This window comes from Amblyomma americanum, chromosome 1 (assembly GCF_052857255.1).
Source record: "Amblyomma americanum isolate KBUSLIRL-KWMA chromosome 1, ASM5285725v1, whole genome shotgun sequence".
NCBI classification, from domain to species: Eukaryota; Metazoa; Arthropoda; class Arachnida; order Ixodida; family Ixodidae; genus Amblyomma; species Amblyomma americanum.
Genome location: NC_135497.1, coordinates 123,177,164 through 123,204,106, shown reverse-complemented (window position 1 = coordinate 123,204,106; position 26,943 = coordinate 123,177,164). Strand labels below are relative to the sequence as shown.

Genomic DNA, 26,943 nt, shown 5'->3' with positions numbered 1-26,943 from the left:
GCTGCTTGAATTGTTTTGCCCATGCGGGGCTAAAAATTGGTGAAGAACGAATCCGTAGGTAGAGTGAGTGCCCCTGTGCTTCCTTTATGTAAACTCACGCTGAAGTGTGTGACAACAGTAACGTGAACCCAGTGTTTGAAGCCCTTGCAAGGTCCTAATTATCCAAGATTTTTTTTTTGTTCAGTGAGAACATACGAATATTTTGAGGCACCTTTAGGCGAACGTGCCTCTAGTGCCACTAAATATCATTCAGAATAAAAAACTGCGCTATCAAACATCTCAAAATGTTTCCAGGAACATCCGTGAAGTGTTACGGGACATTAGCAGTATGCTGTTTGCAGTGTATCGTTTTGCAGCATAGAGGTTGTAACACAACTAGCATTCGCTCTTCTGCATATGTAAAGGGAAGTGTCATCAATGCCAGAGCCATTTATTACACACCTTTTTTCCTCCACCGCACGCACAGGTGGTGGTAAATTACACAGGGCTATTATGAAACTGTACTGGGGACAACGATGTCGCGGTGCTTCCTTTCGGGACTGCGGACGGTGCACTGAGTAGGAGGTCACTTTGCTGCGTGAAGGCCTAGAAATCCTTGGCGGCGTTCACAATAGGGAGTTGCTTGGACATGAATGTCGCCACGATGCGCTGGGTGTCCGGAGATGTGACGAAGAGGACGCCTTCCTTCTCGAACGTTCCACGCGGGGGCACACTCCTGGGGTGTGGGAAAGAGCAGAACAGTTAGAACGCCGGAAGGCTTGAAGAGTTCAAGACTGGCGTTCTATCCAATCCCCACACTATAAGCACTCCGCGTGCTCTGCACAGCGGTCCAGTGAACGAAAAAAAAAAAAAACGCGGGATCAGAGCAGACAACGTACTGCGGGTGAACTTTCTTGCCGAAATGAAGCGTTCCCAGTTGTTCCGTTGCAGTCCGTTTTACATTATCCAAGATTGATTCATGATAATGCACCACTGTGGGCGGCGCGGTGCGCTGTAATGGACGGCGCCGGCTTGCTCTATACAGCGCGGGGTTCTTTGCGTGCATATAAATCTCAGTACGCGGGCGTTCCTGCATTTCGCACCAATAGAAGCGAGGCACCTGAGGCCAGGCTCGAACCCGCAACCTTGACCTGAGCAGTCGAACACCACAAAAGTAAGTCACTGCTGCAGGTTAACCTGGTCTTATAGATTGCCACGACCAGGTATCTAGGCTCTCCATGATAATCTCGGCTGCAATGAAAAATTTTTCTCTGTTCTCCATTTTCTTGGTTCGTGCCCACCAGTGTTGAGGTAGCGGATCCTGGTTAACTATTGTGGAAATTTTACCGGAACCCCGTCGAAGTGAATATGTTGCTGCCCTCGAGAAATAGGAAAATTACATTGTGTATTCACTTAGTACTTTCGTTGGGTCCTCCTCGCACAGATCTAATCGCCAGAACCCAATACTTGCAAAAGCATGGTCGGTCGTAAGCATATGGCCTATGCGTATAGTCGAACAATGTTCCGTGCTGGACTCACGTATGCTAATTCAGTTCAGTTTAGTTCGCTTTATTTTTTTTCTTTCGAATTAAAGTGGAAAATAAGGGAAAAGACCTGAAGCCTGACAAGGTCTTGTCTCCCGTCTGAAGTTGACAGCAGATACAACTTTGAAACAAAATCAAAGGGAATACTCCTGCTGCTGGTTTAATGCTCGAAATTCGAAGTCAATTTGTTTTACAGGTAGAGCATGTGACTGAGCGTGCCAGAAGAGCGGTTGCTCGTATATGTCGCACTGTGCGGGCTGGGAAATATTATTTTTTTTTCTTTTTTCTACCTGCCCCAACTACTTTGTGTATGTTGCACTGCTGTCACTGCGCATGCATGGTTCATGTGGTCCCGAAAAATTAAGCTTGCGATTACGTCAACAGAAAATACAGCGAGAAGGAACCTGGCTGGTCAGATGGAAACCACATGCCCTCACATATGAGGCAGTGCATTTGTGCTTTCTTGAATGACGAGAACAACGCTCACATTTCAAACGTCTTGTGACGTGTTCTTTTCTCGCTTGTGTTGTACCGCGAACTTATTTTCTCACCGTAAATAATTAATGACTTCAGGCCCGTTATACCTGGTGGCACGAGGAAAGACATTTTAATTTTCAACCCATTTGTGTGTCTCTGCGTGTACTTTTTTTACAATTAGTGACTCTTCAACACAGTGGAGCCTTCTTTTCCTGTCTGTAACAGGAAATTTGTAATAGGCGCCGAACAGTTTGTCGTTGTTTAGAGGTTTAGAGTTTGGCCCAGAGCTATCTTTAGCCGTTTCGGTAGCCAAAAACTGGAAGGGCCACTTAAGCTCCGCCGCAATGACACGACGCGATAGCGTTAATAAATAATCGCCTATATACGCGAAATTGATCATTCTCAACTTTAAGATCAAATCATAGATCGCTGAGAGCTCTCATATGACTCCTGGCGCAGTGGTGCAGCGGTTAAGCGATGCACCACTGCTCCGGCAGGTGGCTGTTTCAAACACAGCCACCAGTGGGGCTTGTGAGACCCAAGGCTTCTCTTCTCTAGCAACCTCTCGCGACCAATCATTAAACTAAATGACACTTGCCATGGTGGGCAGGCTGTGATGACGTCACAAGGTCACGTGACCTAGGTGGCAGTTGGGCCACCTGTTTCTCTGGGGAGCTTTCGCTCACGCCGCCGCCGCCGCCGACGGCGCCAGTTTTCCCACCGAACGAGGTCTTTAACGCAGTCGCGTTAAAACCTTCAAACTTTTTAAAATCCGCAGACGCCACGTGTTCCAGTCGTGCGTGCGTACTTACTTAAGTGCAATCTTTTCCAAGAAGGCGGTGGAGCCCGGCAGCTCTACGGTCAATTCGCAGCCGCTGAGGGCCACGTTAAGTGGGTTCTTCATTGTCAGCTTATATGTCAAGGAGCCGATGGGGGCCTCCCGGCGCACAATCTGTTAGAAATCACCAAAGGAAGAACTGTAACATTTCATTTCAACTCGTTCGGTAGCGGCCAACCCGGTACTGGCTAGCTTGTGTTCCTTTCAAGAGCTTTAAATAGAGCGACCTGATATCGGCGAGAAACACATGCTAGTTTCCTAGCATTCCCCATCGGGGTGTGCCCGACAAGGTCTAGCAACACAGGCACGTGTCTGAATTCGAACGCAAAGGATAATATTCGGTGCTAGAGGCATTAGTGCTGGCCACCACTATGTCTTCTTTTACTAAAAATTAGAGCGCTCAATTGCCCCGGCTACGGTGGTGAACTTTGTAAACCATCAAGTCAGTGCTGGACATCTAGTTGCCAAAAAGAAATTCAGTTAACGTCCGCAAACAATAACAGCAGCCAGAAGGTTCGCGCTTTCTCGACATACTCAAGCGCAGAAAGACGGCAACGGCAGTGGAGAAACAACAGGCAAGTGAACAGCATCAAACTCGTCCAACTTGCGCACTTCACCTAACTGAAATGTTTTCAGCATCCGGGCAGCGCTCACCTGAATATCAAGCTGCGGCATTTGAATGGCCAAGTTGCTCCTAGCAGCGGTGAAATCATCACCATAGGTAGCGATGGCCTCTAGGAGAATGATTCCTTCCGGGCACAGCTTGGATACATATGCCTCAGGGGAGATCAGCAGTTCCAGTGTGTCAGCTGCGTTCCAAGCAACGTCACGAAAATGTGATAAGGCACCACACCTCATTCCGTATAATGCTTGGGCACACAACGACAGGCCCACCCGTTACACGTGTGGCAGCACATCTAACCTAATTTTAAGGTGAGTGTTTGTGTCAAGGTGAACTTGCTGGAGTGCGACAGCGTCTACATCGTCTGGTGTTTGCTTCTTGAATGTGGTTGTGGCGCACAAACTGCTATATTAACCTCTTACATGACCACAATTTCGTGTTTTTCAGCTATATGAAATACCTTCCATTTAGATATGGCCAGTGATGCGTGGATGTTTCAGCCAATCCCAATAGAGCGAGCATCGGCGGTGAGTTCAAACGAAACTTGTACTTGGTAAAATGCATCCATTCTGCTGCTAACCTAACAGACACAAAAAATATATAGTGTCGGTTATCTGCGGATTGCAAATGGGATTTCAACTGTGCTCATCAGTTGTATTGCGCTGCCAAATGCAGAAGCAGCGTCAGTAGAGTGGTACTCGACACAGCGTCGCCGAGCTGAGAAGCACGAAAGCTAGAAAGACCATCTGTTTTGCGGAAGCGAAACAACAGGTGCCAGACCTGTCTCCAACCGCTTTATAGACACTCGAGCGTGCACTATGCTTCACGAAGTAACCGCCACCATAGGCCCATCAAGTCCTCATGGCTACTTAGTTTTCAGCGCTTAATCTTACAGGCCTTACACGATTACAAACAGCTACTGGCTTACATTATAGGCCTGTAACGGGGCCTGACAACCGCGCATAATTATGGTCCTGCCAGCCTTCTCACATGCGGTTGGCTGCAGGCAGAAGTCACGCTGTGCGCTGACCAGGACACTGGGGCTGACGTTGCTGTAGGGGGCGGAGTAAGCGGTGAGCACGACGCCGACGCGATGGTCCTCCAGATCGTTGTTGGTGAGCGCGCAGAGAACCCGCGCAGGCTGACCGGCCGCCACCTGTTTCTCGTGCTCCAGTCGCACCTGGATCAAGTCCATGGTCGCGCCACGAGGCTGCGCCGCTGTAAGCAGAGCGAGCGACCTCATTATACGCTTCACCGTACACCACGAGACTCAGCTTCAAACGTGAGCCCAGTCATTGTATTTTCGCAGCTGACTTTCGTCACGCACCGCTAAACTTTCGTAACAGCCCTTTCGTTAACATTATCTCCGAGCAGCAGTTAGGCACAGGAGTGTTCATTTACGATGACATACCGAACCACTGCTGACGGCTACATCAAAGCAGCCCTGTGGGTGCTACAGAGGCCGGAATCTCCTGTCCTTGTTAGCTGTTTTTACATAGCAGGAAATTAAATGACAGCAGCATAGAAAGGTAGGTAGCAACACCCGGGTCAGCACTCACACAGATAAGTATAGCTTGGAAAGTTTTCAGGGTCTCGGACACCTTATTTTCGAGCAGAAAAGAACGCAATGAATATTTGGCGGCTGTAGCGAATGAAAGGGAGGGTGACAACTTTAGTTCTCTGGCTCTTCTTACCTGCACCCTTGTAAGTGTGGGTAATGTCATCCGGCTGCTGGCGGCCTCCTCTCGGGTTAAATTTCTCCGTCAGAATAAGGCGCCCGCACCTGTAATATGGAATGTCATTCAGCTTGAAGGAGGGTCATCATTCCATCGGCTGAAGCTGAGCCCAGTCGAATAATATTTGTTTGTTTTTTTGCTCTCGTTACTCTCATCAGAGCGATATACATTGCGGTTAAGTGGTGCCTTTTGCAACTTCTCCAAATGGATGATTTTTAGCACGCGATAACATACCTCTACTTAACCAGGCACAATTTGAACAAGCATAGTTTGTTGTTTACCCGCCCCGAGAATTTGATCAAAGGCTATGTCACCCGGCCCTCATTGTTAGCGCCGCGAATTACTGTGAGACAAAAAGAGCTGGCGCTGTTAAGTATTCAATAAGTAGGTTGCTTGAGACAGGGCATAAATTTTGAAAAATAGTGACCCAGTCCGTGCGAGTGGGTATACCGGGCTCGGGTAAGTATACAGGAAGAATAAATGGGCTGGTTAAAAAAAAAAAAAAGACTGCGCTATAGGTGCGCTATCAGCCAGAAAACCGCTGAAGCAACATTCTGATCAGATCAACACATACGGCAAAGATCGGGATGCATTTGAGCCCCGTATTTCTTCGGCTTTTTCGTTGACAAAATAGGGTTCAGCATCGCTCCCATAAATAAAATTTATCTCTTGAGATGGCGACCACCCCTCTGCTCCCCTCCCTCGTTATATTTCCCCCTTGCCTTTGTCGAGCTTGTAGCCTACGATACTGCAATACCGGTCGCCGGATAACGCAATTTTAGTTATTACGCCGACTTCCAGCAGTGCCTTGAAAGGAAGCCACACAAGTAATTCTGTGAGAGGCAAAATACTGCAGCTGGCTTTCGTGGCATCTCAGCATCCCTCGTCCATGCACTGAATCACGCCTGCAGTCATAGTTATCGAGCCACAATAGGCTGAATTTCCATCCCGCCCATGATGCGGAGAGCTCTGCTCATTTAAAGAACTATTCCAAGCTGCATCGTGCTGCGCCTCGAGCAATGTTCTCCTTGTCTGCCTATCACTGCGACGAAAACTGAATGGTGCTCCACGTTCTGCCGTCAGAGGAAATCCGAAAATTTGCATTCAGGATATCTGGACTCTTTAGAGAGCGTGCCAGCTAAAAGCAACTAAGGTGTTAAATAAGACCTAGCGTCCCGCTCGAGGATAACCAACTGAGTGCGGTTGGGAGTCACTTGGCATGGTATCCAGTATATTTCTTTCGTTCTGCCTGCTATATTAAATTATTACAACCAATTAACACGCAGCTGTGTTTGATACAAGGTGCCCTTTACGTAGCTCTTTCACCGGCTTTAAAAGAAAGCTCGCGAAATACGGAAACTACCACGTGACATCGTCGTTATTTCAGCGCTATCAAACGCGCTCTCAAAGAACTAATGGCGTATTCCATTCGGCGATCCGCAGCATGTTTCCTTGTGCTTAAATGGGTTCTTTAGATTGAAATCCTGAGTTCTTTTTGATCGAAATAGTTTTTGTGCTCTGGTGTGGGGTTTCAAAGATCTGCTCCGGATGGTTGATTGGAATATGACATTAATCGCTTTATCTCTGAAGCGCTGTCTCCGAAAGGGCTTGGCGGTTGCAATGACCGCGAGCTATATAGACTATCGACCGCTGACGTGACTGGCGCTCACTATCCATGGCGCCTCAGCATCGTGCTCCAAAATTTGTCCGTCTACACCGAGGTATGAGCACGGTATATTCACTTCCAATGAAACGCGTTGTCGCGGCAGACGTGCTCACGCTATTTGAATAGCTTAAAGCAAAAGACAGTGAAAAATGGCGCCGGTTGAGTGGATTATATTCGGACCTGATCCTTAAACCGCAAGTTTGGCCATAGCCCTTTCAAGGGCCGCTGCGTTTAGTAATAGCTACATAAAGGATATAGACGGGGCGTATGCTCGAGCATGAAAGCAAACAGGCTTGGTGCATGCCCGCGCCGTTCGTGTCTAAGCAAAATATGTTTTCTCCCTGTTCATGCCTAGATCGCGCGCCTCAAGACAACGTTCACTGCCCGTACATGGCAATCCGCGGAACGTGTGCTGCATTGAGGACATAATGCCGCAGTGCGGGTGCCGCGAATTCCGTCAGATGCGCGTATACGGCGGCGCTTCTCGTAGCCGTTTATCTTTTCATCGAAATCACGTGCGTGAGGTTATGCTTGGTTTGGTTTATGGTGGTTTAACGTCCCAAAGCGACTCAGGCTATGAGGGACGCCCTAGTGGAGGGCTCCGGAAATTTAGACCACCTGGGGTTCTTTAACGTGCACTGACATCGCACAGCACACGCGACTCTAGCATTTCGCCTCCATCGAAATTCGACCGCCGCGGCCGGGATGGAACCCGCGTCTTTCGGGTCAGCAGCCGAGCGTCGTAACCACTCATCCACCGCGGCGGCTGAGGTTATGCGGATCTCAGTCGCCTGTCTGCCCCTTTTTCTTGGATGTCTCGAGCTGCGTGGCAGGTGTGCATGAGACTGCGCTTTGTTTTGACCGACGCTCTGACCAGCACATTTAACTAAGCCCCTCCGCGCACGGAGTATAAAGCCCGTTATATGCTTCATTTGCTTTCTCGCTTTGCGAGGCATGCGTGAAAAAATGGTCCTGCGTCAGTGTACCGAACCATGCACATTGTACGGTATGTGAAAGAAGCCATGAAGGACCGAGCCTTTATGGCCCTACAGTTTTGGAATGTGCCAAAATTAATTACTCAGCTCGTTTTAACAACACCGCCTCCTAGCACACTGAACTTGCCGAAGCGTTCTTCGCTTCAGGCTCAAAGGTTGACATACATGGATCGGCACGTGTTGACGCTCGGAACCACGAAACAGCAAGTAATTATTTATAGTTCTACTATACTGCTACTTTTTTGTTTCACGGAGACTAACGAAAACAACTTTAATGCCATTTGGAACTATTTTCGTCCCGCACCGGCAGACAGTATACTACCTTGGAAGTATTGCAGCGTAGAATGAGATCATGCTTACATATTGCTTTTCTGGTAAACGAGCTTCCATCCCTTGGGGTGCGAAGGGTCCTTCTTGTGGTACTTGTAGACCGCCTTGACGCTGGCACTCAGGTACTTGCCATCATGCTTCAAGTCGGTTCTGTTCTCCCTAATAGCCTTCACCGGGTACGGTCCCACTTGGTACATGCCTGAATAGATTCGTTCGTAATTTTTTTTTAGCTGAGCGAGATGCGACTATCGTACAAACTAGGCACTTGTATTTAAAAGAATTCTCCCACTGTGGCGTACAGTGGTTTACTTTCGGTGTGCTTTCATACTGCTGCAGTTCTTGCAGTAAGTTTACGGCTTCGATTAATGCAGTGATTCCCTGAATGAGCACCTGCCTGAATGCGCGAATAAAGTGTTTATGCTCGCACTGCCCAGCCCTGCGTCTTAAGCAACACGGTGCTGAAATCAAGGAAGAGAAATTCCGTGGCCGCTTTTGGCCTGGGATAAAGTTCAGTGATTATTTATGTGGTCAATATTCCTGCTCCTGCAGCAAGACCTCTTGAGTATTCTTGGCGTCACGGTTGCTGTCGCCTTAGTTACGAAATGGTCCGCACCATAACCGGCGCCGAATAAGAATATTTATTACCGTGTTGTCGCCGGATGTGACGAAAAGCAAAATGCCTTTCCGCCCTGTGTAGCCTGAGTGCCCGCTACGAATAACTGAGGTGACCAGAACCTACCCGCTTCGGCAGCTGTCAGCGCGGCGAACGAAATTTTCAGAAGCACTACATGCATAGAATAAATCAGGCGTCGAGACAATATTTTTGCCGGAGGCGATGGGTTACTTTCTAACCGGTATAAAGTGCCTTAAGGATAGTCTCTGCCACGGCTCGACAAGCACGATATTGCGGGAAATGTATACTGGACGAACGAGAACTGGAAGTTCTAACTTGAGGAAAGACAACAGGGTCGTTTGAGAGGAGACCAAAGTATATACGCATTAAATAAAGCTGTCGTGAGGAGCTCAGCTGCTGGCATTGAAAGTGGAGTTTCGCCGTCCCGCATTTTATGCATGTGAGCGTACCGTGAATCCGCTTATTAGAGCGGTTGCTTTCATAAAAGGCCGGCACCGTCAAATGCGGACGGAGCCCTTTCACAGCTCGCTGGCCTTCCGCGGCCGGAAATCCGTCCCTTTGAACCGCTACTGCTGCCCGCACTCTTCAGCCCGCGCACGCAGCGCGTCTTAGTTCCTATTCGCGCAGCGACAAGATGCGCATCTTGAACCACGCGGTTTCATTCAATCGACAGTTCCGCACGACTGTTCCGCGCTCAGAAATGAAATTCGTAAGACGGGTTCTCAGAAGCAGTCTAGGCCCTTCTTAAGAATCATATAGGAAGCGGTGTGAACGCTATGCGCGCGCCATCACAAACTCTCGCCGCAATTTAACCTCACCTTCACTGACCACTTGGGGCGTGCTGTCGACAGCTTGCCATTCGCCGTATCCCGTCGGTAGGTCTGGTCGAGCCATCCAAGCCTCGGTCCAAACGTGGAAGTTCCTGAAAGTGAATTGGGCATGCATCCTGGAGCGCTTCTGTTGGAGGCAGGGGAGAAGGGCATTCAGAGGAGGTTGCGCGGGGGCCATGTCACCACGCTTTACAGCTCTCTGAATTCTAGCACTACCCCAGGAGACTCTGTCGGAAAGGTGTAGTTGACACATTACCCATATTTGTTGTGATCCAAACCTCTGGAGAGTTGGAGACATCTAACAATGCCGCAGCCGCCTGCTCCCTTTTCCTCTCGCCTTTCTCCTCATTCTCTTCCTCTGAAAGCAGTTTCGTGTTACACACAGGTACGGACTCTGTGAAAAGTCCATTCTATTGACTCATCAGATAGGACTGTGTCAAGCAGGAAGAGGTTGTAGCCCACGAAAGTGCTTAGCACAGCTGCCGCATTTCAGCACATATTGGGCAACTGCCGACGCCCTAAGAATTCCATCCATTCAGCCGCCTGTGTTTGGAATGGCTGCCTGTAGTATATAACGAACGCAATTTTCAGACGACTCTCCCCAGCGTGTGACTGTTAATGAGGCAGGTATAGAAAATAAACTAAAAACGCATACCATTCCATGTCGGCTCCTTCGATGGGCTTGTTCTTTTCATCGAAGTAGTAATCCAGCGACATATCGTCCCCTTCAACGTGAGCCGAGGGGAAGTTGCTCACGCTTCGGCTTGGGATGCCCAGCGCCCGCAAGACTGCGTCACAGACATGAAGGCTTAGCCATAGATGCACATACCGAATGCCTCACGGAAGTCCACCAGTAATTTTAAAATGGGCTTTTTTTGTAGTATAAAGATGGTTTTGCACATCTTAACAGCAGTCGGGTTGGACAACAAAAAAAAACGTGGACAATGTTGCCTGGTAAGCTGGCCAGCTAAATTATAACCGTTCACTTTTTAGCTACTACGGTTAGGCGTCTGGCCTCTAATTGTAGTCATATCAACTTTTTGAATTTCAAAAACACATTTGCCCTGAGCTCGATAGCATGACAAATTCTGGCTATTGTAGGTCTCGTTCAAGTGTCATGCGGCTGTGGTACGCACGCAAGAACGCCTAACAGCACATGTCACTCGACTGCGCAAGCGTCATGACGTATAGAGGGATCGTTCGCTTCGGTTTAAACCGAAAAAAAATAGAGACAAAAGTATCACGAATTCTGTTTAGAAATTTCGGTAATATAATCGAAAAAGGTCAGTATCCTTGACATGCGCCCCACCACAGTTAGCTTGCTGCCGAGTAGAGGTTACACTCAGTAAAATAAGAAAATGAACAAAGTGCTGAAGGCAGGGGCGTGGTTAGACTGTGTACCGTTCAATTAGGTAGCGCGGTTGTGCATTTAGCAATATAGCTCCGCTACCTTGCACGCGTCTGCAGGTTGGGAGGCTCCACCTCGTCGCCAGACGTATTCTGCTAACGTCGCGCTATTTAGTTTCTTCACCCGCTTAGTGCAGTTACTTGGTTAAGCAGGCTTCTACACGTTATGTAAGGACGCTCGAAACCATACATAAGAGTCATGTAAAAGTGTGATGTTCTCGATACCACGACGTTAAAGCGGCAGTTTCATCACTGATGTCACCACGCTTACGACGTGATGCCGTGCCCTTTCGCTCAACCTAGCGCAACAACCCACCGATGTCACGGCAACCCACCTTTTAGGAATCAACTTCCACTTGCGTTTTTGTCTAACCGTTCCATTATTAAATTTCGTCACTCTATTTATTGGTGATACCATTTCTTTCCGCAAGCACAGCTGTAAACACTTTACTAGAAATTAACAACAATTTTTGCCTAATTACTAGTAACTCGAATGCGCAGGTGGCCAAGAACTCCAAGATTAGGTCCAAGTTATTTTCGGCATCACAGGAATATCCCAATATAACGCCGAAAAAAACCAGCAAACCATCTGCAGAAAATAATCATCAACACACACACACACACACACACACACACACACACAAACCTGAAACTGAGTTCTATGTATAAACATCAGAAAAGGTCCTTCATATTTTCAAAAATAAAAACTGAAAATGCAACCCCTAGACATAAGACACTGCATTGGTGGATGGAAGTTAAGAACGTCCCCTTTGAAACGGGTTGGTGGCAGTCGCCACCTAGCTCGGCTTTTCCCCCTCTTTTTTCTTTAAGCACTCCGTCAAACTTAACGATTTGTCTATAAATTCGCTATATGTCTTTAAATGCTATTTTTAATCCTGAGCCTGTAACCTAATATTAACCCCCAGCTTTTGAGCCACCAATGTTCCAATCGTTTTTTTCTAACCTCTACCGCCGATTTGTTCACATCGCCTGTGTTATCTTTAAACACTAGGGCCTCAAGGAGACGGACTGTGCCTGCGTCGACGTCTGGATGGATACTCCCACATTTTAGTACAAGACGTTCAATTGTTCCTACAGATTTAATACGTACTAGGCATGTGCCATCTTCTTGGTTAAATTTCTTTTTGTAGCTTCGCGTTCTAAGAAAGCCTGATCTAACTTCAAAAAGGCGCTCGTGTGTTCCATGTCTCTTCCTTGTGTCCTCGTAATTTCGCGCTGTACATTTTTCATCACTAACTTCAAAGAGTAGGCCGCTGCCTCTTGAGTCATCATAGAGCATTCCTTCCTGAATTATCTTTCCCAATTTCTGTATAGTTCTACAGTCTGCGTCTTTTCCATTGATGTAATCCAGTTCTTAACGTCTTCGTTTTTTACCTGTTGTTTAAAGCTCTTCACTTGTCCCTCCTTGCTGTCCTGCATGCTTACGGTTAGTTCCCGAGTCCTTTTCCGCCACAGGTGTCAACATTCTTTCTGCATAACTATTTAAATACTTTACCTGCCCACCTGTTATCGTCCAGTTTCCTCAGGTGTTCTTCGTATAATGTTTTACTCTGAGCTTCCTGTGCTTCGAACTATGCCCTGCCCATGTGCTCCTGTACTGCCTCGTTCGTGGTTTTGCCGTGGGCACCTAGTGTTAATCTTCCAACAGCTCTCTGATTTCTATCTAGTATCGACTGAACTTCTGCCCTTAGGCGCAAAATTGCATTCCTGAAAGTAAGTCCTGATGTCATTATTCCTTTCCAAATACCTCTCAGCACTCCAGCCTCGTACCTCCGTAATACTCTATGCTTCATTATTCTGGTATCCCTTGGCCCTTTTGTCCTAACAATCTATTCGTGGTTTTCTATGAATATTTGTCCTTTGTTTACCCATACCCCGAAATAACTGTATTCCGCTAGGTTGGGTGTCTCATGGCGTCGTATTGTATAAGTGCCTGAGCTGTGTAATCGATGGAAATCATCCGATCTGACTCAGTTGCGCTAAAAGTGAAGCCTAGAGCATCTCCTACGTCTGAACAAGATTTAACCAGAGTGTGTACATCTTTCTATCAGGTAATAGTACACCCTTCAATTTTTTGAATAATAACAGGAGTTGCATCTTGAAACGCAACGTGCAAAATGCTTTTCTCGACTACGCAGCTTGCTTGTTCGGGCAGTAATTCAACGCACGACGTGGCAGTTAATGGTCCTTATTCTCTAATAACGTGTTAGGATGCAGTAATTGCTTGATTCACTCAGAACCAAGAAGTTGCATCCTCTGCAGCGACAAAAGGTCATATCAAGAAACATGCGCAGCAGTACTTCTGGCCCATCTTGCTTCCTGCTGTTAAGCGACCAATTTAAAGTGGAGGTGACGGTGAACTTCTCTTAGGGTCGATACGCCGCAAGAATAATTGCAGCATATGTTGCTTGTTCGGCTTTTTGTCGCAGCAGAAGATGCGGATTTTAAATTATTTCTGACTGAATTAGGCAAGTAAACTGTACAATATGGTCCGCATACATTAAAACGGGGAGCTCCCTCCTGCTCTACGACTGTTCCGCTTAATTTTACGACAGATTATAGCCTAGATCACTCTCTTTTAGCCTTCTTTTCATATTTATCTTATATGTAAAACATGAACAACAGCGGGGATAGAGGACAACCCTGCCTTACTATTGCTTAAGTCGACAGATGTACTTCTTATCCCTTCCCACGCAATTTCAACTTTATTATCTTGGTGTATTTCCTTTAGGAGATCAATTATTTCACGACAGACACCTTCATCTTTGAGAGTGTTCCACAGAAGTTCCCTACTTACCCTGTCGTTCGCACCACTTACTTCGAGGAAGGCTGATACAGATGCCTGTTTTCCGCCATAGCTATTCCTATGTATTGAGTAAGCACGAACAGGCTGTCATCTAGGCGCCCAACACTCCTGAATCCGTTCTGAAGTTCTCCGTGTGTCTTTTTACTTTCTGCTCATTGCCAGCTTTTTTGTAGTAAACGCGGGTTAATAAGATTCTAGTCGAAATCAAGAAGAATAAATGGGCTCGGGCAAGGCATGTGCCGCGAAGGCAATATAACCGATGGTCGATAACGGTCACGCACTGGATATCAAGAGAAGGCAAGCGTAGCAGGGGCGGCAGATATGTGGGCAGATGAAATTAATAAGTTTGGGGGATACGGAGGTCGCAGCTGACACATGACAGGGTTAACTGCAGAGATATGTAAGAAGCCTTTGTCCTGCAGTGGCCGTAGCGAGGCTGATGATGTAACAGATGTTACTGTTATCGATCTGAAAGATTTTTTGCTCGTCCTATCTCCTTTCTCTTTATAAACGAAATGTAAACCGCCCCCTATCCGTGGCACTACCTCGTGGCGAGTAAATCAACAGAGACGTTTAAGGGGATCCTATTGCTAAGATTACGATGTGGCTGGAGTTGCAATAAAGGAGGCGCTGATCGGGACTTACACATAGAGTCTTTCACGATACGGTACAGCTGCCTCGCCGTTTCACGCTGAAGAGGCGCGTGCAGTTATATTGGAGGACGTCGATCCTCACTTTGTGACTGACGACTACTCTCGCCAACTTCCCGTCTATCGTCGACGCTTGTGGGCCGCGATGACATCACTAGCATGCATGCGCCCGCTCTGCAACGTATCCTAGTCACGGAACGTTCCCACTGTGTGAATACATAATACAGCTCATAACAAGACACAGGGCAAGAAACATTTCCGTTCTAAGCGCTCATAATATTGCCACCTAGTGTTGCCAGGTGGCGCAAGCTGTCCGCGAAGACGATGAGGTTGCGATCGTGCTATCGCGGATCGGCCGCCATTACCGTCTCCTCTTGCCGACTCCAGCTGTTGAAGCGTCTCTCCGTGAGAACTCCGTGACAATTTGGTGGAGCCTGCTGGGTACGAGTATCCCATGCAAGAAACCCCTCCAGGGAGCCGTGCCGCCAGCCCTGCGCCGATTGACACCCCGGTACACCGCTTCAGCCGGAGGCTGCAGGGACTTTCACCGGAGCTTGGACCACTCGCGACAGTCATGATACCAGCCACCGGTATTCTCACGCAAGCTGCCGGTGCTACACCTGCCCACTATACCTTGCAGACCCCGCGGGTTCCCAAGGCCTTCCACGGGGACCTTTTCGAAGACGTGGAGGACTGGTTCCTTCACTTCGAGCGTGTGGCTGCTTATAACCAGTGGGACGACGCCGCGAAACTAAGAAACGTCTACTTTAGCCTAGAGGATGGCGCCCGCACGTGGTTTGAGAACCGTGAGGAAGTTCTAACTTCCTGGCGAGAGTTTCGCCGTCGCCTGCTGGAGGCCTACACCAGCGCGGATCGCCGCGAAAGAGCGGAGCGGGCAATCCAGTCCCGCGTCCAGCTACCGAACGAAAGCGTACAAATGTACGTCGAGGACATGACGCGGCTCTTCAGGAGAGCTGATCCTGCCATGCCTGAAGAGAAGAAACTTCGGCACTTAATGAGAGGCGTCAAAGAGCAGCTGTTCGCAGGCTTCGTGCGCAGCCCACCATCTACAGTTGCTGCATTTCTTTCGGAAGCCACAACGATGGAGAAGGTCCTGCAACAGCGTTGCGCCAGTTACGACCGGCCCGTGCATGCTGCTGCAGTCACATCATCGTTTGCCACCATCGGACAGCATCCTGATGATTTGCGGGAACTTATTCGCACAATCGTGCGTGAGGAGCTTCACAAACTTTGTAGCCCGTCGCAGCCTGCGCTCGGTTCCATCTCCGCTCTTGTACGAGAGGAGGTGCAACAGGCGTTCCGGGGCCCTGTTCCTGTGGTCGACGTACCACCTTTGCCTGGGGACTACCACCGTCCGACGTACGCCGAAGTTGCAAGGCGTCCGGCTCCCGCTTCGCCGCCACCAATTCACGCCACGCCTCAAGCCCCGCGGCCCTCTGTGCAACCGGTGCAGTACTTCGAGGATCGTCGAGCACCCCTCCGAAAGGCCGACGTTTGGCGTACACCTAACCGACGACCGCTCTGTTTTCACTGCGGAGAGCCAGGTCATCTTTATCGAAATTGTTATTACCGACGCATCGGCATCCAAGGCTTCCGCACCGACTCACCGAGACCCCGTCAAGGTGAACGACCCCCTGAAATTGAAGAATTCCTTGCGGACCAGCGCAATCCATCCCGAGCGCAGCGGCAGTCGCGCTCACCCTCACCGAGGCGCTCTTCCCCGACACCTCCCGGCTTCTCGCGAGCGGCACCGGGCCGATCGCCAAGTCCTCGTCGGGAAAACTGAAACCCGCGACCTTCGGGGGCGAGGTCGCTGGGGGGCGCTGTGCTGAAGACCTCCCGTCGTCGCCGCTACAATCCGACAAAAACCCGCCGCCGCCATCACCAGAGTTAAAAAACCGCGTTTCTTTAGAAATACCCGTTCTTATCGATGGTCGCAGAGTAAGCGCATTAGTTGATACCGGGGCCGATTATTCGATCTTAAGTGGACAACTGGCGACCATTCTGAAAAAAGTGATTACCCCTTGGCCTGGCGCGCACCTTCGAACTGCCGGCGGTCATCTGGTTACGCCCAAGGGTATGTGCACTGCTCGCGTTCAGATCAGCAAGTCCACGTTCGTCGTCAGCTGCATCGTCCTGGGCGAGTGTTCTCGGGACCTAATCCTCGGCATCGACTTTCTGCGGGAGTATGGAGCAATTATCGATCTGCGCAACCGAATCGTCATGTTTTCCACAGAGCAAGCCGCCGAACTCGACAACTCCTGCCAACGCAGTGCCGCACTTCGCGTTTTCGCCGACAGCGTCACACTTCCGCCCCGTAGCAGTGTTTTGATTGAAGTCGCCTGTGCTGAGTTGCACGACGCTGAAGCAGTCGCCGAGGCTAATCATTCGCTCCTCCTGACTCAAGGCATCTGCGCCGCTCGAAGCTTACTAACAATTCGCGCTGGCCGGTCTGCGATCCTTGTTACAAATTTTTCTCCAGAGCACCGGCACCTTTTCTCTGGAACTGCGATCGCTACCGCTGAAGCGGTTGTGGATGTTCCGGTCTGCTTTGCGTTCGCGGCAGCGGCCCCTGACGACCAATCATCGCGCGCCACTGACGACCAATCTGTTCCGAATGTCGACATCAACTGCAACCTCCCCGAAGGAAAGCGCCTGGCCTTAGAGCACTTGCTATTGGAGTATAAACAGTGTTTCGCTTCTTCGTCGAAAGTTCGTCAAACGCCCCTAACGCAACACCGGATCATTACGTATGACGACGCTCGCCCTATCCGCCAGCAGCCTTATCGTGTTTCCGCCAAAGAACGGGAAGTAATCCAAAAGCAAGTTCAGGAGATGATTGACGACGGTGTAGTTCAACCTTCCCAAAGCCCGTGGTCTTCGCCTGTTGTCCTTGTTAAAAAGAAGGATGGAACGCTTCGATTCTGCGTGGACTACCGTAAATTAAACAATGTGACTAAAAAGGACGTCTACCCGTTGCCCCGCATTGATGACTCCCTGGACAGATTACGGCGTGCTAAGTACTTTTCATCCATTGACCTGAAGAGCGGTTATTGGCAAATTGAAGTGGACGAACGGGACCGCGAAAAAACTGCCTTCGTTACACCAGATGGCCTCTATGAATTCAAAGTGCTGCCTTTTGGCTTGTGCTCTGCGCCAGCGACGTTTCAACGGATGATGGACACTGTCCTCACCGGCCTCAAGTGGCAAAGTTGTCTTGTATACCTGGACGACGTTGTCGTTTTTTCAGAAACTTTTGAACAGCATCTCGTGCGCCTGCGAACTGTCCTCAGAGCCCTCCATTCCGCTGACCTTACGCTGAAGCCCCAGAAGTGCCACTTCGGTTACACAGAGCTCAGGTTCCTCGGTCACGTTGTGAGCGCCGACGGAGTTCGACCCGACCCCGACAAGACAGCCGCCGTCGCCAATTTTCCTACTCCGACTGACAAGAAAGCTGTCCAGCGTTTTCTGGGTCTCTGTGCATATTACCGACGGTTTATTGCGGACTTCGCAAAGATTGCAGAGCCGTTGACGCGCCTCACCAGGAGCAACACCTCCTTCGTTTGGACAATAGACCAAGAGACGGCTTTCTCTTCGCTCCGCCAACGCCTTCAGACATCTCCCGTTCTTGCACACTTCGACGAAGAGGCCGACACCGAGATCCACACCGACGCCAGCAATGTCGGTCTTGGAGCTGTCCTTGTCCAACACCAAGAGGGCATTGAGAGAGTTATAGCCTATGCTAGCCGTACTCTCTCCCGCGCCGAACGCAATTACTCTACGTCAGAGAAGGAATGCCTTGCTGTCGTATGGGCCACCATGAAATTTCGCCCTTACCTTTACGGCCGCGCATTCAAAGTCGTAACCGACCACCACTGCCTATGCTGGATGGCTAATTTGCGAGACCCGTCTGGACGATTGGCCCGCTGGAGTTTACGGCTCCAAGAATTCGACATTACCATCGTATATAAGTCGGGCCGTAAACACGAAGACGCCGACACGCTGTCGCGTGCACCACTCGACTCTTCCGGTCCCGAAATCGACGACGACAGCGGTTTCCTCGGTATACTTAATGCATCGGACATAATAGCCCGGCAGCGGGTTGACACCGACCTCCGACCGCTGATTGACAACCTTGAAGGTCACGCCATGCCTCTACCACGACACTTCGCTCGACGTCTCGGCTCCTTCTGTTTGTGCGAAGGTATCTTATACAAGAAGAACTCGAGAGGCCAAGAACGAGCTTACCTTCTGGTACTTCCGGCCGATCTTCGCGCCGACATTTTATTGGCATGCCACGACGAGCCCACTTCAGGCCATCTGGGTTTTTCCCGGACGCTCGCCAGGATACGCAACATGTACTACTGGCCCGGACTCTCGGACGATGTCCAAAGGTACGTAAAAAGCTGCCGTGAATGCCAGCGCCGGAAGACGCCACCGCTTAAGCCGGCGGGTTTTCTCAAGCCCGTTACTACACCCCGCTCTCCGTTCGATCAAATAGGAATGGACCTTCTCGGTCCTTTTCCGTTGTCACTCTCAGGAAACAAGTGGATCATAGTCGCTACTGACTATTTGACTCGCTACGCCGAGACCAAGGCGATACCCTGTGCCACAGCTTCAGAGGTCGCCGACTTTTTCATGCAAAACATCGTCTTGCGGCACGGAGCCCCTTCGTGCGTTATTACCGACAGAGGCACAGCGTTTACAGCGCAGCTAATCGACCATATATTTACGTTGAGCTGCACTAGCCATCGCAAGACCACAGCTTATCATCCGCAGAGCAATGGGCTAACCGAACGCTTAAACAAGACCATTGCGGACATGCTGTCAATGTACGTAGACGTTCAGCACAAAACTTGGGATGAGGTGCTACCGTACGTCACATTTGCGTACAACACGGCCCTCCAGGAGACTACACGCTTTACTCCCTTTCGTCTTGTATATGGACGTGAAGTCCAGAGCATGCTTGACGCGATGCTACCATGCCTCGATGACGACCAACTCGCACCCGATGTTCATGAAATTGCCCAACGCGCTGAAGAAGCCCGTCAGCTTGCCCGCGTACACATCGGCCAGCAGCAGGGCACTGATGCGCGCCGTTATAACCTTCGACACCGACAGGTCGACTACAATCCCGGTGAACAAGTTTGGGTGTGGACACCTGTCCGCCGCCAGGGCTTGTCCGAGAAACTACTCTGCCGGTACTTTGGCCCCTATAAAGTGCTACGGCGTATCAGTGATGTTACCTATGAAGTGGTTCCCGACGGTGCCGCGCAACCGAGACGTCGACAGCCCAACAGCTCTGACATTGTGCACGTTGTGCGGCTTAAGCCGTACTATGCCCGATAACGGCTTAGCGGCCCTCCGTTGTGACTCTGTGTGTGCTCCGTTTTCCTCGCGTTCTTCTCTGTTTCCCTTCTGAACCTTAGCGCGCCTACGCTGCTGGCGGCACCACTGCGATGCCCTTCTTTTTCGGAGGGGGGAATAATGCCACCTAGTGTTGCCAGGTGGCGCAAGCTGTCCGCGAAGACGATGAGGTTGCGATCGTGCTATCGCGGATCGGCCGCCATTACCGTCTCCTCTTGCCGACTCCAGCTGTTGAAGCGTCTCTCCGTGAGAACTCCGTGACAATATGTTATTATCCTGAAGCGTTGCTATCATGCCCATCGATCACCTCTCTTGTCAGCGAGCGTCAGTTGCGGATGGTTCTTTGGCGAGCCACAGGAGTTTGCGCCTTCGTTGTTGCAATAGCAGACCGTAATTTTTTTTTATTTCGCATACGATGTTTAAAGCCACGCGAACATCCTGTTGGCTGTGCTCACCGCCTCGGCCGGCCCATGACGTCGCTCTTACGGCTGGTGGAGCAAATTTGTCGGTGGAATTTTCGAATCAAATTGCATGTTAGCGCGGCAGTGAGGGCACTGCAGGCTGAGCATGTTGACTGGCACTCTTCTTTCGCCGCATGAGAACAGCCGCACTGAGCGGCCACGTACTCACCGGTGACCAGTGCCGAAGCGAACACGAAGCACTGACCGTACTTGACGCTATTTCCCCCGTTCTCCATGTACTTGTTGAGGATGGGCATGGTGGAGCTCCAGACGCCGGGATTGGTGCCTCCGCTGTAGTCGTCCGACCAGCGGCCCGTCAGCAGGCCCTGGTCGTCTTGCACGTTGATCTGCGCGCGCGCGAGGTGCGGCTAGTAAGTTCCCGAGGTTGGGAACGCGTTGCTGCATGTCGCGCCACGGCATGATCCCCCACTCACCGCGGCGCACAGGGCGCGCACCAGGTTGACGCTGTTGGACCGCTGTGCTCCGTCGGCATCCACTGCCTTGAGCAGGAACTCGATGGTTGCCAGTGTCACTTTCTCGAACTGCGCGAAGGGCGAGATGAATCGTTTACCTAGGCGTTAGAATGGGCCCTCTCACCGTAGCCTTGCAGCTTCGCCTGAGACCACAAATGGTGTTGTAGAATCAGACAATGAATACTCAACGCTCCTCGACCGTCAGAACAGTCTGGGATTAGCCCTGATGTGCTGACGCCGTTTACATAATTTTCACAGCACTGCAAAGTTTTAGTGGGACTTGGTGCCCTCGCACGTTGCTCAATGGGGCGTGTCAGTATACGAACGCCGGGACTTTCCCGTCAGCACGAATGGAATGTTGGTCGACAAAGCCGCTTCCCGCTCAAAGTGAAGCTTCGCCTATCATATGTTTCGCAGTTCTCGGCACTCCAGCGCCAACGAAAGTTCCTAAAAAGACCACTTCCTTCCTCTCAAATCATACGAGGCGGCGCTCCTATGCGGCTTGGAATTAGTTTGGAACAGACACACAGTCATCATCATCACCATCATCATCATCATCATCATCATCGTCATCAGAGCACATCATTCTTCGTTCACTGATGAGTTGATCTTCCTATGCGGAGTGGCGTAAGGAAATAAGTTTGCCGAACGGGGTGCCTACCTGACCATAGTTCCACTCTCGCTGACCGAAGTTCTTTTCAGTCCCGTAGTAGTAAGCTCCTGTCTCCTTCATAGTGTAGAACTGCCTTTGGGCATCGTCCTTCATGTACACAGGGTCCTCTGGAGGAAAAATTTTAGTCATTTGCAATTTATCGATGTTTTGCTTGATATTTCGTCCCTCTAATTGAAAAGGGATGCGAACGTTGCTGCTTATTGGGTTTGGCGATGCACCGCTTGCTCAAGAGTGGGGTCGCAATCCAAGATAAATTTTTCTTTAGTGCTTAGCCGTGCTCTCACGATTCCACTCTGCTTACTGTTGTGGTATAACAGCCCATGGTTCTTCGTATCATATACCATACGTGCACCTCGTAGTGCTCACCTTGACAGCCTGAGGTCTACAGTAGCACGCGCACAATTTTTTGGTGTTTCTCATTTTATAATCGACAATGTTAGGATTGCAGCACGTGAAAGGAACGGGTACAGTTAACTGCACCAGTGACACGCCTTTTCTGTTGTTCATGCAGATGTACGTTCTTTTTGCGGTAAGCACTTCGATGTAAGCTGCCAGTCTGCTATGCAGCTGTCACGGTGTTTGTATTAACCAACTCCATCGAGATGAAGCATGAAGGGCGCCATCGCTGCTGCGAGAGGGCGCCTAGAGTACCATGTATAGCAGCAAACACACGCGACTTAGCCGAGTGTCTGCAGTGAGCCAAAACCATCAGGAAAGCAAAAAAAGCTGTCGAGGCTATGATCGCGCTGGTTTTGGTATCTTTTAGTCTCTTAGATCGCCCGTTCGGATCACAGCTCCATTTGGCACCATATTCAACGAAAAATTCTGCAGAGGGTCAGCAATACCTGGTAGCCACGGATTGCAGATGATATAAATGGGTGCCTTGGCAGGGTGGAGGCTACCATCGCCCAGACTGAAGCTCAACGACCAGCGCCCCACTGGCGCCTTGGCTGGACTGCGAAATTTGAGTAGCATTATGTCGTTGTTGTGGAAGCTCACGGACATGGTCCAACGATCGACCGTCTCGTGAGCTCTGCCCTCTTTGTCGACCGCGTCGGGCGCGGTGAGTGTCACCAAAGTTCCGTCGCCTTCCGAGGGCCTCGTTCCTGCGGCAGAGGTGAGAAAGTGTCGCAACGTCGCATTCCTTGGTTCAAACGGCACGCTCGCGACAAACGTTTCAGTTTTGCAAGTGCTGCGTTCAAATCACTGCTTTATGTGCGCACAACGCATGTCGGCACTATGCAACGAACAGTGGAGAAAGAATGAAACGCGCAGATTGGACGACGCGGAGGAAGGACCCAGGCGCTTGGAGCGCAGTGAAACAACGCACTGATCCAAGAGATTTCGATGCCCTCTTGTCTCGGCAACATCTCATTTTTTCCCGCTTTCTTTATGTCGTACAAATTAGTATGGTTTAATCTTTAGGGTGCCTCTTGCGAGCGTATGGTTAGTAAAATATATGTTTTGGTAGGGATCATGAAATGTGCTCAGTTTTAAGTCTCATATCTTCTGGTGGACCGTTTGAGATGTCGCAGGGAATCGATGAAAATTTAAATGACGTACCCCCCGTAATCTGCTGCTTTGGCATGGTGTAAGCATCCAAATGTCTTTTCTGAATGTCTGTTTGACTCTTAAACATACGGTTTTTATACGTGCTACGATAAGCGTTTTCATGGAATAATTCCCGTTCGTATGCCGCTTCGTTCATTGTGTCGCATTACAAAGGCAGAAATTACAATAACATGAAGTGATGAAGTGTTTAAATAAAGCTATATATGCTTTTAGCAGCGAAGGATCTTAGGTTATTTATGCGAACAGTTTTTCGTTTGGATCATGTTTTCTTGGTTACCAGAAGAATGGAGATGCTGGTTACCTATCTTGAAGATCGCTCGCAGGGGCACTCTCCCCAGATCGAAGAACTGGTTGAAGCGAACTCCAACTTTGAATACGTTTCCTCGCCGAAGGACATTGCAGGGAAACTCTCCGTGGACGGTCTTGTACGATTCTGTGTTGTTCGTCTTTGCGTTGCTCTTTTCGTGCATATTGATTTCTACTATTTCAAGAGGTCCTGGAAAGTAAAAGCGCAAAGTAAAACAATCACGTAAGCTATTACAAAAGTGTTCGTTATCGCCGCATTAATCTGGGTTAGATGCTGAGAGCGTGGCATTGCTGCCAGAGGCGCAGCTTGGGAGAAACAAGGGAGAATTCGAGATGAGGAAAGCTGCAAAAGATTAATGCTGTAGAATTAATTTGCTCAGGACTTTTTGCTTGGGACCAGTCAGATCAAGGGGTAGTCAAGACCCTTTTAAACAGTGAAAAGTTTTAGTTTATCTTTTTACCTGCAAAATTTAGCGCCCCTGAATCAGAGTTGCGTACTGCGCAATGCAGGGCCTGTACCTGGCTTATTATACGTATGACGCCCAGCTTCATTTCGCCTCAGTCTTCCCGAACGTCAGTAGCACCATTCTGCTCTCTTTCCTGCTTTCATCTCCTGATCCTTTTCCTCATTTCATTGTTATCAAAATTCATTTGCTTGCACTACGCCCCTTTATTTTATTTTTAATTAGATTTTCTTGATCACCCGCGATACAAAAGTGGTGTGAGCGAGGTCTTCTCCTTTCGACCTCAACCTATAATAAGTAGTACCGTTCTTCACGAAGTTTAAAAGCTGCGTTTGCTTAGCTTAAGTATTGCTGATTTTCCGCCTACAGCCGCCTTTGCATTTTATATTCGTTGTCACGAAGGAGGTAATCCCTCCCCCCATTTCATGATGCTTTTCTGCCGTAAACGTATGGCAGTCCCCCCAGAAACCTAGAGCCGAAAGCCGAGGCCACACACTTACCTGCGGTATGGCCCATTAGAGTGGTACTTTCGCGCATGAATTCCAAGACGGCGGCCATTGTTTCAAGGTCCTCAGGCATGTGAACTTTGGTCTTCACAAATTCAAGGAACGGTTCGATGTCGCCGGCTGCAGCCATGGCTCCTGATATTAAGAAGCACCGGCATAGAAAAACAGTGATCAACGTCTATATACTTCAAACAGGAATTGATAACAACGTAAATCAGCCAGGGAAATTTCCCGACATAGCTTGAAATCGACATGATGTAGCAACATGACGGCGTATTTTACATCCGCAAATGGTCATTACTCTTCATTAATGCGCTTTTTTTTTTCGCTCTGAACAGCATTTTATGAACATCTGTTGCGCAGTAGACTGGCCAAGGTTAATGGGGTGATCCATATGGCGATAAGCATACCTGAAAGTGTTCAAGAGTAATTTCACAAGCTGGTCCTCGTGGATAAGTTTGAAGCAATTCTAGATACGCGATGATTTTGTGTTTAATTCACCCGGGAAACACATGTTTACGGGCTGATTTAAATTGCTTGCACAATATATGCACTAAAGCTAATGATACGTTCCTGGTCACATTCTCAGTTCACGCTTGAGCGATGAATTGGCAATCAGAGGCATGTGCAGTGCGCTTAACTGTAATCCAACTAAGAACATTACTGGAATCTAACAGAACCCATGCATGATTTCTGCACCTCGCAGAGAGGAATATGAGGCTCCTAAACTAAAATATGGATTTGATATCATCATGAATTTAACCTATTCTTTAGCGGCCCAAGGCGACAAATACGACATCCGTTCCTTCCTCTTCTATAGGCGACTCTTATGGGGAGAGATCCTCGACACTGCTCCATTATACGAACGTTTTAGTTGCCGCGTTAACTCTACACTCTCATACCTTTGTTCAGGGCACGCATTCTCAGTCGGCATCTATGGCTCTCCCGTAAAAGCTGATTTATTTTTTAATAAAATTATTTCAACTTTAGCTTACTCACCCGTTAGAGGATTCTTCGCTACGACCTTGTCCAAAATATGATGCTCACAACGTCTGGGCCAGATGGTCAGCGCTTGGAAAATAGGAGGTTTTATCCGGTCAGTGTCTGCGCCGCGAGCATGAGTAGATCCGGCTAAAGCCCGATGGGGCTGAAAGCAGTCCTTTATAGGCACCGCCCGAATCTTGTTCCCGAAGTAAATTACGAGATTCAAAAATTAATGTTTGTGTGCTCCCAATACGTGCTATGCGAGGTCAGTTTCGTGAAAGGAATCATGAATGGAATCATAAACTTGATTGCTATAAGTGCTGAAGTGACACCTTATGAAAAGACGAAAGAAAAATGGCTTCGAAGAAAACGTGCAGGCAAGCAAACAAAAAGTAACTTGAAATATTGAGCACGTGGCGGCACGATCTGGGGGCACATGTGTTGCCTAGTTCACTATTCCAGATATCGCATGCCCGTGCCTGCCGCATTTTTTTACGCTCGCTCTAGGGACGCATGAAGAGTGGTTTATGAGCCACCCAGAGAAGTTGCGCTCGCGAAAACCTTTTCTTTCTTTTTTTTTGAGGGGGGGGGGGGGGGAGAAGGAAAAAGAGTGCACTCCTGGGCGGTTCATTTGTTGTCTTTGTTCGCCTTTTCCACTAAAGAATGCGGCCAGCTTCCACGGTGATGCCACAACGTAAAGAAGATAGAAGTTATTTTGTGTGCTCCGCTTTTTTGCTGCTTTATTCATTTTTTTTCAGCCCTCCTTGTTGTGAAACCAACACCTGCGTGGAGATAGAAATGAATGAACTATTTTAACTTTACTACCTACTATGGCGCGTATATTGTGTGTCTTACTAGGCCGTTAACCTCCTTTAAGGCCTTGGCCGCGAACTCCGATCTCCCGGCAGCGCACACCACGTGCGATCGTCTTTACAGCGACACCGTGGTTATGAAAAAGAAGGACACATCACAGAAGAGAACGCTTTGCCAGGGGCCGAACGTTTATTAGACTTTCCCGAAAGATCACTGGCTGATGAGATGGTCTTCGATCCGTGCCGTGTGACTTGGTTTGGCGGCTGACGGGGCAAGATGGCTACAACAAAGGAAAAGGCAGAGATTTTTACCTGGCGTCCTCTCGCTGCCACGGCTTACTCGGTGCCATCCCTCTCCGGCTACGGCCGGTCCCCGCCGATTTCGGCGCATTTGCCCGTCGTCGCTTTCGGCCAGTCAGCGTCCGCTTCTGCGTGCTGGCAATGCGCGCTTCCAATTGGCTTACAGATGGCGGCGCAACGCTCCCGAGCTCGCCGTATGGCTACTCGACCTTGCAGACGCAGGAAAGCGTTTGCTCCCTTCCTTCTCCACGGCGCGCCTCGCCCGCAAGGGAAAAACATTTCATTCCGATATTCCCCACAAAGAGTAAAGTGCACTAAAGAGGATTCTGAGCTCGTCTTTTTACCACGCGATCTCGATCAACACGCTCCGAGCATTCCTAGAAACTTCGCATTATTGTCTTATGCGGCCGATTTCCCGATTAAATCGGATTAAACGTCCCGGTTCCCGCCTCTGTTTTGAGCTCACCTC

At 49.3% G+C, this 26,943-nt stretch overlaps 1 protein-coding gene across 1 annotated transcript; it reads right to left on the bottom strand.

Moving 5' to 3' along the window:
- Positions 1–425: 425 nt before the first annotated feature.
- On the bottom strand, positions 426–25,452 carry LOC144135625 (hemocyte protein-glutamine gamma-glutamyltransferase-like). The gene is made up of 15 exons (XM_077668205.1): positions 25,378–25,452; positions 24,373–24,513; positions 23,404–23,598; positions 22,376–22,636; positions 21,519–21,637; positions 20,819–20,926; positions 20,554–20,731; positions 10,307–10,439; positions 9,640–9,743; positions 8,218–8,386; positions 5,155–5,243; positions 4,451–4,678; positions 3,493–3,647; positions 2,813–2,952; positions 426–715 (listed from the first exon to the last, which is right to left on the bottom strand). The coding sequence occupies exons 2-15, from the start codon at positions 24,506–24,508 to the stop codon at positions 586–588; spliced, it is 2,145 nt and encodes a 714-aa protein (XP_077524331.1). The 5' UTR covers positions 24,509–24,513; positions 25,378–25,452; the 3' UTR covers positions 426–585.
- Positions 25,453–26,943: the final 1,491 nt, after the last annotated feature.

Bases quoted from the DNA above. Each gene is read 5' to 3' on its own strand.
- LOC144135625 (XM_077668205.1), bottom strand. From the start codon at position 24,508: ATGGCTGCAGCCGGCGACATCGAACCGTTCCTTGAATTTGTGAAGACC. The intron at 10,440-20,553 runs GTGAGTACGTGG...TCTGTGACGCAG, and splicing joins CGCTTCGGCACTGGTCACCG to TCTTGCGGGCGCTGGGCATC. The intron at 8,387-9,639 runs GTGAGGTTAAAT...GAATCTATTCAG, and splicing joins GCCCCAAGTGGTCAGTGAAG to GCATGTACCAAGTGGGACCG.